The following is an 11,891-nucleotide window of genomic DNA, read 5'->3' as shown; positions in this document are numbered from 1 at the left end:
TCGGCAGGTGTCAACCGCCAAGATTTTATCGTAGCGTAGAAAGAAACAAGAGTTTTGATACTATATGGGATTATTGAAGACACGGACAGTATAACTCTCAAACTCCAAAACATCGTGCGCCTTTTCCTAGCTGGGTGAACACAAACTGTAAACATGGCAGATCATTGCAAAAAACCCATCCACCAGTTGAGATATCCTCTACCGAACCCGCGTCCAGAGAAGGAAGAATCGTTGGAACATCCATAGGTATGTCCTGCTTTCCTCTTAATCCGCCTTGATGATATTGTACAATACTTGCAAATTATAAATGAGTAACCCACTCAATGTCCCATATCATCAGAAGAATATGTGGTATTGCGTTTTCTCGCTGCTTCGAACAGGTCCAATTTCATTGCGAGTAAATTTTTCCGGGGTTTGCGTCATACGATCACAGGTCAAGGGTTTTGTAGTCGGCGCCCGCCTCTGCACTCAAGGGCTGTACACCGTCCCTCGCATCGCCACCTGCCGGTTGAAAGTTGTAGCGATTGCCTATGCCTGCTGTGGCAGCATCTCCAATGAGGTTAGCCGTCTCCTCGGTGGGTCCCTTCAGGCTGATAGCTTGGAGAGAGTCTTGAACTTCCTTGACTCTCCGCTTGAAGGCCATGCGGTCCAGGAAGAGCTGCTGGCGAGCGAGTTCCAACTCCCGGCGTTCAGCTTCGATAATCTCTTCCATCTCGTTGAATTGTTGCAGCTTAATTTCGAATTTCTGAAGGGTCACGTTGACAGCAGCGGAGACGAGGCGAGTCATCTCCCGTTCCTCATGCGAGGCGAGGGCCGCAGCACGTGCTGCGGAGGCTCCGAGCGCAACGGTTGCGAGAGACGCCTTGGGCTGCTTCTCGGCTTCTCCCGATTCTGCCATTTCAGCAGCCGCGTCTTCGCGAGAGGTATCTACGTCCATCGAATCTTCGTGCTTGACGCTTGCGCCCTCCTTCTCTTTGCCCTTATCCGACGGTTTGCCGGAGCCCGTGTCCTTGTCCAGCTGCTTCCTTAGTTCTTTGCGAATCTCTTCCACTGAACGTCCAGCTGCTGCAGCGGCCACAGCTGGTTCGGCCATTTGCGCCAGGAAAGCGACCACAGACAAGACCGGGTTCTCGACATGGTTGATGGGGTCTCGCCCACTCGCCGCACGCATCTCCGGCATCTCTTCAATATATTTATCCTCGATCTCCAGTTGCAGGAACTTCATCACACATTCTTCCCTGGTCCTTGTGCCGACATGATTGGCAATCTGCTCCCAGTTGTCGTCGAAACTTTCCAGGCCTTCGAGAAGGAGTATCAGCTCCGAATCGGACCAAGGAGCATCCTTATCCGGAGCAATTGTGTACTCGTTATCCTCGAGCTTGACGAAGTCCGAGGCGTTGTGACTAGCAGGCATTCTGCCTTGTAAGAAACAGTTCGGGCACAGATCGTACTTGGAGTCTGGCGCATTCGCGTTCGTGGTTGTTGGCGCCGACTTGGCGTAGTGGAATCTGAGTCGAGTGCAGTCTATGCCACAAGAAAAGCAATGGACCTTCTTTCTAGGCTCTCGGACCGCGCTTTCCATAGCCTTGGATGCGTCCGCAGCTGTACCGTTGGCGGCCGAGCCCTCTCCGTTGGTCTGCTTTTCCTTATCTTCAGCAGCTGGTGTAATTTCCTTGCCCTTATCATCGTAAATGTTGCGGCGAATTTCAAGATTGAGATCGGCTTTGGATGCGGGCGTAGCGGAGGCAGCCCGGTCAGTGGCAGGGTGGGGCTTTCCGGGTTTGACAACATGCTGGGGACCAGGCTGGAAAGGCTGAAGACCTCGGGGTGTATCGGCGATCACGCGGAAATGTCCAGTGAAGGGAGGACCAATGTTCGATGGCCGTGTTTGAGGGTCAACCTTACAGGAGATCACATTAGCTTCGGTGATAAGTCATAGACAATACGTGTAAACCTACCTGATAGTTGATCAAGCCCCATTGCTCGAGAAATGAATGAACTCGCATAATAGCGCATACATCTCCTGCCAAGTTGCGACGGCAAGCAGTGACTGTGAGGTACTCGATGGGGTTCAATCGATACGTATTGATCATAAAATCACGATAGTCTTTGTAGACCGCCGGCGTCTTACTTCGGTTACGACCGTTGAAAAACTCCGCTAACGCCTTCTTTTCTATCGGATGAATTGTATGCATGTCGAACCATGTCGAATAGCTGGGAAGGATGATGGCGTGCGTTTGAGAGACGAGATGTCCGCGTGCCGAAGCTTCAAGCGCTGACTTTCCCTGCACTGTTTGCTCTTCAGATGCACCCTCAGCAGAGGGCTGGGCGCTCGCATCGCCGGCTCCGTCGCCTCCCTCGGTCTCCTTCTTCGTCTCTGTCTCGGTGCCGCCCATCTCTTCATCTTCAGGCTCACCCTCATTCTGGGGCTTGGGAGAGGCGGGAGCATCTAGTGGATTATCAGTGCCCGGAACGTCTTCGCTTTTCTTCACAGGAGATTCGCTGCGTGAATGCGACCCTAGGTGGTTGCAACAGTTGGCGAATCTGATGTCCTCTTTCTCAGGGGTGAAGTGGAGGCGAAACCTACCGGATGCATTGGCCAGTTCGGCTGGGGTATCTTGACGCGCAACTGCCGTGTTAACATTGTCGGCAGCGCCGCCAGCAGTAGCAGAGTGCTCCTCCATTCTATTTGACTGGGATGGCCGCTCAAAATTGGGGGCCGCAAATGATCTCGAACAAGGCTCGTTGCAGGTCTTCAGAGGTCACTTAACTGGTGAAGACAGGGCGCAGCTGCAGCCCTTGATTCGGATTAATGCTTCAAAGGACAGAGCGACAAGTCTCCCGGGTAAAAGAAAAAGGAATGGAAAGAGACGTCAAGCGAAGGATGTCAGTGGGATTGATGATGAATGGGATAACTACCTCTAGGGTCACAGCGTAGTTACCTCAAGTCGCGACACGGCCAAAAACTCGCGCCAAGAGCCTCACGTGAATTCTCCTTTTTGGGACTAGCGCATATATCGATTTTCCACAAACGCTACTACCTCAACTTCACCATATCTACTTCCATAGTGTTCTAACTTCATATGGAGAGCATCAACGCTGTAAAACGGGGCTTTAAAACGCGGATACGGTGGTGCAACTATGACAATTTCAGACTAAGTTGCTTGTTGGACGTAGTTCAATTTATGTATCCAAATACTGCGAAATCACTTCACGTACTTCAAATGTCATGCTTCAAATGGGTTTAAACTCATGCACTCGGGTCCTGAATCTCATCATATTCCTTACTTTCCCTGTGCGGCTGCCGCGTCGGCATAGCTGAATTATCCCCGACCAAGTACTCGCTACTCGCGATTTTGAAGATACTTGTTTAGCACACCACATACACGGCGCACATCGCTGTAGAAGCGCTCCTTCGCGCTGTCCACATTTTCAGGGTGGTAATTGGTAAACCTCACTGCTTAGCATGGAAGTACTCTAAAGTGCCGGCGGGGGAAACGATGGCGTTCTGCTTATCGTACGTTTCGACCAAGTATTCGAGGATGGCGCCCGATTCCCTTAAGGTGATTCCAGTATTGGGGTCTTCGATCGCAGGGACCCGGCCATTCGGATTGATGTTCACACGAAGGGCTCCTTCTTCATCCGTCCATTGGGAGGTATTTCTGCTCGTATGGAATACCCAGTTGTTCCAAAATGAAAACAACCTTCAAAGGATTAGGGGAGATGGCATGGCTCCAAAGGACGATAGGCTTCAGAGACATCTTGTAGTTTGCGCAAGAAGAACAGAGACGACTCAGCAATTGATCAGTAGATATATCCTTTCTCAAGGAGCTTTTGGTCTGATTCCCATCACAGAATAGGCAGACAACGGCAGAGACGGCCTCCGTATTATATTGCTATCAGTCGCAACATCCTCATGGTTTCGGGGGCTCGTCACATTGAGCATGCGGGCAGTACTTGGCTGCGACGGCTCACTGTTTGATTGAGGTACGAAGCCATCCGTTGAACATCACCTCCTTGTAGGGTGAATGATTAAGCTCTCAAGCCCAAGCGGAGTGAGTATATTGCCTGCTGACAAATTGACCATCCTCATTGTATGTTGGAGTGTTCGTCTTGAATCAATTGGTCGGCACTCGTTCAGACTTGAGATGCCGATAGTCGCTTCACCGATGTGATGGGAAGAATGCTCAAGATGGAATATCAAGGATTGTCAATCAAGTTATCGTTGGCGATGATCGAAGTACATGGAATTGCACTTCCTCATTCGAGCACAAGGGTATGCTTGAAGACCGTAATCCCATCTAAGTCTATGAGATTGCGAGCGAGCAACGGTAAGGAATCTCGAAGATCTTGGAACTCAAGGTTGCGGCGATGAGTGCATCTACGGAGTAGAGGAATCATGCTGCTGGGTTGTTCTTGGCATGACCCTTGACCCCGTTGTGGGGTATCCGCATGTTGCTAAATGGGACCTGCCATCAATATTGGACTTCTCCGCTCGATGAAGCAAGAATATCTATCTATTTGAACATTCTTGTAGACTTTTGACCACACGGCATGAATCGTCTTGCTTTCTAGCGCAAATTCTGACTGCTAGCCCGCCAGACAGACGACATTCAACGACTCCAGACGTAAAAAAGACAAAATGATTAGGAACTAAATGAGTCAGTACACGAATAATAATATCAAAACAAGGCTCTACTGTCTTCGGAATAGGGGTAGATGCATACAAGCGTTCGAATCACAATTCTCTGAGTGGTTCCATAGACCAGATGATTGTGAGTATCATGGACATGACCTCGACCTCAAAGAGCATGAGAACGAAAGACTTTTCCAGCCGCCGCGAAAAAAATTTTACAAGGATATGAAGCCATTCAATGTTCTAGTGGCGTCTAGTCGTTTTGATATGAGTGAAATATATGATGTTCTATTCTTGTGATGAACGGGCGTCATGTTTCGGAGTACGCTTCGGAGCTCGGAGTGGGTCCGGCGTCATCGGATTACCCAAGCTCAAGGCTAAACAGACCCTGAACAGGCAACAAATGGCCTAGACTGGGCTGACTGAGCAGGTGGAATTGTTCAGCAGCTCGTGTTGTCTTACTAAACGAGGTCAGTGACAATTGAGGCTTTCACGGACTGTCCCGAATGCACGGCCTCAGTCTTCTTTACTCCGTCACCGCTACTCCGTAATATCGACTTTGACTCATGTGCTTATTTTTCCGATATGTGTCAGCCAAACTCAGGACTTAAGCTCGATCGACAGGTCACAGGTGGATCCATTCAGTCCGACTTTGGATCGGGTGATTCTATCAGATGTCGCATTCGCAAGTCGCGATCCCACATATTTCCATAGCTGCCTGAGGCTGAAACAAAAAGATACTCGGACAAGGTTACGCATATTGACAATTCATCGTGAGATTTCTACCTTAATGGTCGCCGTAGAATCTGAATGAAAAGGCATGGAAGTACTTGGCGATCGAAAGTACGCACATTTCCAAAGTACGGAGTAAAAGCCGGAATGCTCGATTTTTCTTTGCAGGTCCCTCGAGCAAAGCCTCAATGGTGGCTGACAGGGGTCGACAGATCGTGATCGTCATACTCCATAGATGACTAGGCAATTCCATAATTATTAGGTGGCTGTAGGGCAGAAATCCGATGATGTCTTTGCCTCAGATTCTAGGCTCGGTGCATGTGGGTGGGTCCTGGACTATATTTTTTCTTACTCCGATATCATCGGAATAGAGCATTTTGATTCCGGAGTAAAGTGTTGGTATACATCTTCACGCCGTCCAGCAAGTATATAAGGAATGTCGAGTATCGCCCTTCAGTCTGGAATTCATCACTCATCCAGACCAAGCTCACTTGAATACAATCAGTTCCTTGACAAATATCACAAACAAACAATCCTCGCAACACCATCACAACAACATACCAGAACTATAAAGACCACCACAAACCAAACAAAACATCCTCCGAAACACCAGTCTCTGAAAGCCTCGCTGAAGACCAATTCAAAATCACATCAAAGACATCTCCAAACCACAAATCACCACTCAAAGCCAAAATGCCTTTCAGAACCTCCATGTCCTCCAAGTCCTCCTCCAGCGACGCCGCTTCTACTCGCTCCGTCTCCACCAAAGCATCAACCCTAAAGGGCGTCCAAAACATGCACAAGAAGTGGCTCGCGACCAAGCACAAGGCCTACACCAACGCCAGCTCTTCCCCATGCTCCGTTGCTGCTGAGCACAACGCGGCCGTCGCCAGCTACCTAGCTCTGCGGTGATTCCACTGCTCGGAACTCGCTTCTGCGCCATCCATTCTGGTGACTGGATGGGGCTTCCGGAATGATACCCTCTCATTGCGTTTGACACGACGACCAGACACGACAAATATGCTGCGCTTTTTATTGTTTTTGGGGGACTTATTGGATTTTGTGATTTGAGGCGAATTGGAGTCAAAGTTTCCACGGACAAAAACATTAAATCAATGATCGATACCTCGTCTGAGGACTTTTGTATGCGGCTTCGTTGTTTCATTTTGTTCAATTTGCATGTTGCTGTCAAAATTGCTTACTATACTTGATAACTGCCCTAATAAATTAATGCTTGCCTGAAATTTATAATATGCAGAGCGATTGTTTCTTGAAACATTGACTAGTGCTTTCTCTATCCTCTTCAATAAAGTCTGTTTCCCTAGACGTGGAATGCTAAGTAATATGCATAATCATAAGAAGGCTAGTATATACACCGACCGGAATGCTCGCTATAGTCCGGCCATCAGCTCGTTCATGGAAATTGGTTTGCGCACAGCATTTGAAAACCCATCGTGGTACGTGATCCAGACTTTCCTTCCTGCTTTGGATGCTTCATTCTGCACAGGACTGTCATCCGAGCTTTGCGGCAGCGGCTCCGGCTCTTTGAGGATTCTCCCGAAGAAGTCACGCTTGATGCCCGGAGCGTTCCTTATTGCATTCTTCTTCGCTGATTGGTCATCATCATTCTTCCCACCCTTGCCGTTCGAGGTCTTCCCAGCCTTGGACGAACTCAGGGTTTCGGATTGTTTCCGCATGGTCTCCTTGCGATATTCTTGGTCTAACACTTGCCGAACGGCATATCGAACAGGAGCAGAGCCACCTGTATCTGCCGAGGTGCCTTTGGTCTTGTGGAATGTCACAAGCGAATCCAATGGCCTGTGAAAACCTTGTTCAGCTTGGTCGCACCGCAGAAAATAGGCAACAGGAAGTACTTACGGTTCCATACGATAAGCCCAACCCCCATGGCCACCACCTTCACCCTCAATTCGGACCTTTTCAAATACCACCCCTAAGCCTGCCATGACTCGAACCGAGGCCTGAACAAGTGCCCGTTCGCTTTCTTTGCGAACACTGGCCACGCTCTTCTGGTCCCCACTTCCACGCACCACTACTGGTTTCACATCAGGCGACAGCATGCGCATGATATTTGGGATAAGTTCCGTGGTCAAGCAATCCGTTGAGCGGAATAATCGTAATAGAGGAGCCGAGAAAGAAGATTGGAACCCCGTAAGGATAGCGCGGCTCTGCTTTTGAGCTTCGAAGGCTGCAAAATCTGCTCTTGGACCCGAAAATGGGTGCTCGTCCTCTTCATCATCATCGAGATTCTTAGATATCCTCTTGCCTCCAACGGATGAAAATAGGTGGTGGAACGCTATAACTGACTGACTCAGATAGGGTGTAAGTTCCCAATCTTGGGAAGTAAAGACTTTCGAGGAAATGGTATCATGGAAGTGGAGCCAGTCATATGCAGCGTTAGGCTTGGAAAGAAATGTGTCGTCCTGATATGATTGAAGGGGATATGTAGCGAAACATTCAGATACGCAGCGGTCATGATCGCCACTAGCATCGACCATTTCGCGCAACTTATTGATGGCATGCCGTTTTCTGAGGTCCGCAACGCCAAGAGGTACATTCCCGCTAGGAATAGCGAACGGGTCATGGAATGATTCAGCATTTATGGGAGCGTCAGGGAAACCTCCACCTTCCAAAAAGACACGATCCACAATGTCTCGTACACCTCCGCGATTCAGCCCTTTAAAGAATGAGGCTTCGGCCGTGCCACTGAGAACTCGTTGTTCGAGCCAGCTCCTTGTCAGTCTGATAGACGACAGATTTTCGTGTCTTAGCTTATGGGCCACCCACTCCGCAGCCACAAGCACACTTCGGATATCACCTTCAGCCGTCCCACTACTTTTGAGGCCACCACTTTTCTTCCTCGCCAAACCCCATGATGCCTCGCATAGCCGCCGCACACCGTCGTTGTCTGATGGAATGCCCTCCAGAGCTAAGATGTTCTTCAAGCGTGAGACGACATTCTCAAACGGTGCTTGGCGGACATGAATGATCTCGGCAACGGAGGAAGCTCTCAGGGGCCGTAAGCTAGGGTGATACACGTCGTTGCAAACCAAAACCAGTGGGCGCAAAAACCGGAAAGTGTCGCCCTTACGTCTTTTCCCGTCCTTGGTGTTCTGATCGGCTGAACGTGCCATATTCTTCTGATCGAGTAAAACGAGGTCAATTAGGGCCTTCATGAAGCCTCCTTCTCCACCGCTCCCAGACCCGCTAACAACTCCATCGACTTCGTCAACGACGACGCACACTGGTCGCCCAGCCTTTCGCACTTTGCGATCTCCCACCTCCACGTTCACCCCTTTCACGTTCTCAGTGCCAAGAGCATCTCGAATGCGCCCCTTGACGACATCTTTGCTGCGGTCATCACTGGCATTGATCTCTAGGACCTCGTATCCAGCTTGTTTGGCACACACATGTGCCAATGTGGTTTTTCCGAGCCCTGGAGGACCGCACAACAGTAGAACCTTACGGTGCAGCCGTTCGCCATCATCATTGCTGTTGCCCGGCTTTTTGGTTCTCGACTTGGCAAGATTTGGGAAGACGATCGGCTCCCAGCCCTTCAACCATCGCAAAACCGATCGATGGATTCGCTCGTCCCCAATGAGTTCAGTGAACTTGCGAGCGCGATACTTCTCCGTCCACATCGCCGCTGCCATTTTCTTATTCCTCTGGCCCTCAAGAGGAGCCTCGACTGATTGTTGTATCGTACGGTCCGGCACTTTTGTGGAAGCTTTAGCCTGTTCATTTTCTCTTGCTGCTTCATCCAATATTTGATGGATATCAATGCCATAGTAGCTTTTCTGCGCTCGCCCTGGTCCCGTAGTCGAGCGACTTGCAACAAGCCTCTCATATGAAACTCGGGGCTTAGAAGTTCTCTGAGGGATTGTGTGTGTCTTTCCCGAGCAAGTCTTTATTTTAACCAATTGCGTTGTTCGTCGTGGCAAGTCATAGGACAGTGGGATCGAATCGCTCACGCTCGTAGTAGAAGGCTCCGTATGTACAGGTCTTGAGATGATTTGTGGCAGGTCCACTGGCTGCTGCTCAATTAATTGCTCCTCCATCTCAAATTGGCTCTTCATTTGAGCATCCTGGAAGGCCGCCAGCTCATCCTCGTCTTCATCTTCTTCATCCAGGAAGCCGCCCATCATCTTCTGCCGCTTGGGCTCCATTGACTGTGACTGCTCATCGTTTTTCCGCTTCTGCGCCTCATTTGGAGAAGCAGCGCGCGATGGAAAAGCAACCGGGGACGAGATGAATGGCATCTTGGTGACGGGAGGAGAAGAGGGTAAGTAAATGCTTGAGTTTATTGCAGGTATTTCATTCGGTTCGTATAATGTCTTTCGCGCTCTCGTTGGAGTATCTGTTTCAATGTCAGAGTCTCAGCCGTCCTCCACCCGCTCGTCAGCGCTACGTACCGGGTCTCACGTCCTCGTCACTCCGAAAGACGTCAGATAGGTTCCAAGCCCGATGTTGTATAACAACCTTGTTGCGAATATTTTCTAGTCGGTGGAGGTCTAAGGCTTCGAGATCGTCGGAGAAGGTTTCTGAGGGAGGGTTCTCTTCTTCGGAGTGAAGGTGGACAGCGGGATCAAATGAAGGGGGAATCAATGGAGGAGAGGTCGTCATTAAGGTCAATTAGAGAGCATATCAATTCAATGGCACTATAATAACAACACAGCAAAGGGTAGCTATCATCTAAGCCCACTCTCCATAGTTCGATGAGAAGTGGGATAAGACGACGCGTTCGAGACGCGCCGGCGGAGGACGCGCCTGGACACTTTATCGTTGCTACTTCAAACTGCCACTACTCCGTATCTACTCCGCAGCACTCCGATAAACTCCTCAACACACCTAAGCTCATAAATCACGATCGACTCAACTCAATTGAATGGATGATCACGTTTCTTGTCGATAAAGAAAGCCGTGCGACAGCTTTAGATAATATGTTGGATGGAGAACCCCCCTCCTAGCCTTTGCTACGTTCCGTTCACCGATTCAGTAAATGTACAGAGTAGTGAGAAGGGTTTGGCCTGTTTTGTACACACCTCGTACGATCCGGGCGCACGTTGATTTAAACGGGCATAGAATAGATTGTTGATACTAGGCTCCAAATCTATTTCCTAGCGTTGGCGTTGCGTGGTATGCAGTTATATAAACACCCACCTGTAGAGGTTTGCATAAGGAAATAAATAACATCACAAGGCTCAATGAAAATCATAAAAAGATACTTCCGCAATGCGATTCAGTGATTCAGTATTTTACGCCTGGCTCTTCAGCTTCTCAGTAAGCTCTGGCACTTTCTCAAAGAGATCGCCGACAAGGCCGACATCAGCAACCTGGAAGATAGGAGCATCGGGATCCTTGTTGATAGCAGCAATGACCTTGCTGTCCTTCATACCAGCAAGGTGCTGGATGGCACCAGAAATACCAGCACACAAGTAGAGCTGAGGCGCAACGTTCTTGCCAGTCTGGCCAACCTGGAGACTGTTGTCGGCGAATCCACTGTCAACCGCAGCGCGGGAAGCACCAATTGCAGCTCCCAGGGCGTCAGCAAGAGGCACCATAACGCGGTCGAACTCCTCTTTCGATTTCAGGCCACGACCACCGGAGACAACACGAGATGCAGTGGCCAGATCAGGGCGCTCGGATTTGGCAAGCTCTTCAGATACCCACTCGGTCTGAGCGGGAGCCTTAGGGTCAGCTCCCTCGACGATCTCGGCAGAGCCGCCGTCGGTCTCAGTGCCCTGGAACGCAGTGCCCCTGACTGTGATCACCTTGATGGGATCGGTCGATTGAACGGTGAGGATGGCGTTTCCGGCGTAGATGGGGCGGATAAAAGCTGCATCAACGGGTTAATATGCGAATGACTCATCAGGTAGTCCCGACGAGACTCAATCCAATCCCAGGGCTACGTACTGTCCTCGCTCTCAATCGCTGTGATATCGGAGATCTGTTGCACATCGAGCAGAGCCGCAACACGAGGCAAGAGACTCTTTCCAAAGGCAGAATGCCCCGCGATGACGTGGGTATATTCGCCCTTCTTGATGTTCTCCACAAGAAGAGGAGCGTAGTTTTCGGCCAGCCCCTAGATTTAAAGGAACATCAGTACCTGTAGAACAGCATATAGATCGCTTTATGACACTGGGCCACTCTAACCTTTTCATAAGCGTCGTTCTCCACCGCCACTACTTTGTCCAGGCCCTTGATCTTAGCTGCCTCGGCAGCAGCAGTTCCCTTCACGCCAGCGCCAGCCACGAACGCTGTGACTGATCCTCCAAGCTTCTGCGCCGCGGCGATTGCGGAGAGGGAAGAGTTCTGGAGTTTGCCATCACGCTGTTCAAGCACGGCTAAAGTAGAGAGAAGGCGGGCAAGTGCTGAGGCTGTAGGTTGATTGAAGGCCCGCGATGGCTGGAATTGCGACCGGACGACCCGCAGGGCGGAGTGTCTTGCAATCGGAATCATCGTGCTGTATTCAGAGAGTAATGAGACCTGCTCAGATATCTTGTTG

At 50.0% G+C, this 11,891-nt stretch overlaps 3 protein-coding genes across 3 annotated transcripts; all 3 read right to left on the bottom strand.

The window, feature by feature from the left end:
* Nucleotides 1-427: 427 nt before the first annotated feature.
* On the bottom strand, nucleotides 428-2,684 carry rscE (putative RSC complex subunit (RSC8); the record flags this gene model as incomplete). The annotated part of the gene is made up of 2 exons (XM_043294866.1): nucleotides 428-1,900; nucleotides 1,959-2,684. 2 exons carry the CDS (start codon nucleotides 2,682-2,684, stop codon nucleotides 428-430), a joined length of 2,199 nt encoding a protein of 732 aa, XP_043150801.1.
* A 4,075-nt stretch (nucleotides 2,685-6,759) lies between these two features.
* On the bottom strand, nucleotides 6,760-10,009 carry Aud_010022 (putative sister chromatid cohesion factor (Chl12); the record flags this gene model as incomplete). Its single annotated transcript, XM_043294865.1, has 3 exons — nucleotides 6,760-7,186; nucleotides 7,247-9,743; nucleotides 9,799-10,009. 3 exons carry the CDS (start codon nucleotides 10,007-10,009, stop codon nucleotides 6,760-6,762), a joined length of 3,135 nt encoding a protein of 1,044 aa, XP_043150800.1.
* A 632-nt stretch (nucleotides 10,010-10,641) lies between these two features.
* On the bottom strand, nucleotides 10,642-11,845 carry Aud_010021 (electron transfer flavoprotein subunit alpha/FixB family protein; the record flags this gene model as incomplete). Its single annotated transcript, XM_043294864.1, has 3 exons — nucleotides 10,642-11,222; nucleotides 11,300-11,468; nucleotides 11,540-11,845. 3 exons carry the CDS (start codon nucleotides 11,843-11,845, stop codon nucleotides 10,642-10,644), a joined length of 1,056 nt encoding a protein of 351 aa, XP_043150799.1.
* Nucleotides 11,846-11,891: the final 46 nt, after the last annotated feature.

Source organism: Aspergillus udagawae, assembly GCF_001078395.1.
Source record: "Aspergillus udagawae IFM 46973 DNA, scaffold_8, whole genome shotgun sequence".
Classification (NCBI taxonomy): Eukaryota; Fungi; Ascomycota; class Eurotiomycetes; order Eurotiales; family Aspergillaceae; genus Aspergillus; species Aspergillus udagawae.
This window is presented reverse-complemented; position numbering and strand designations above follow the sequence as displayed.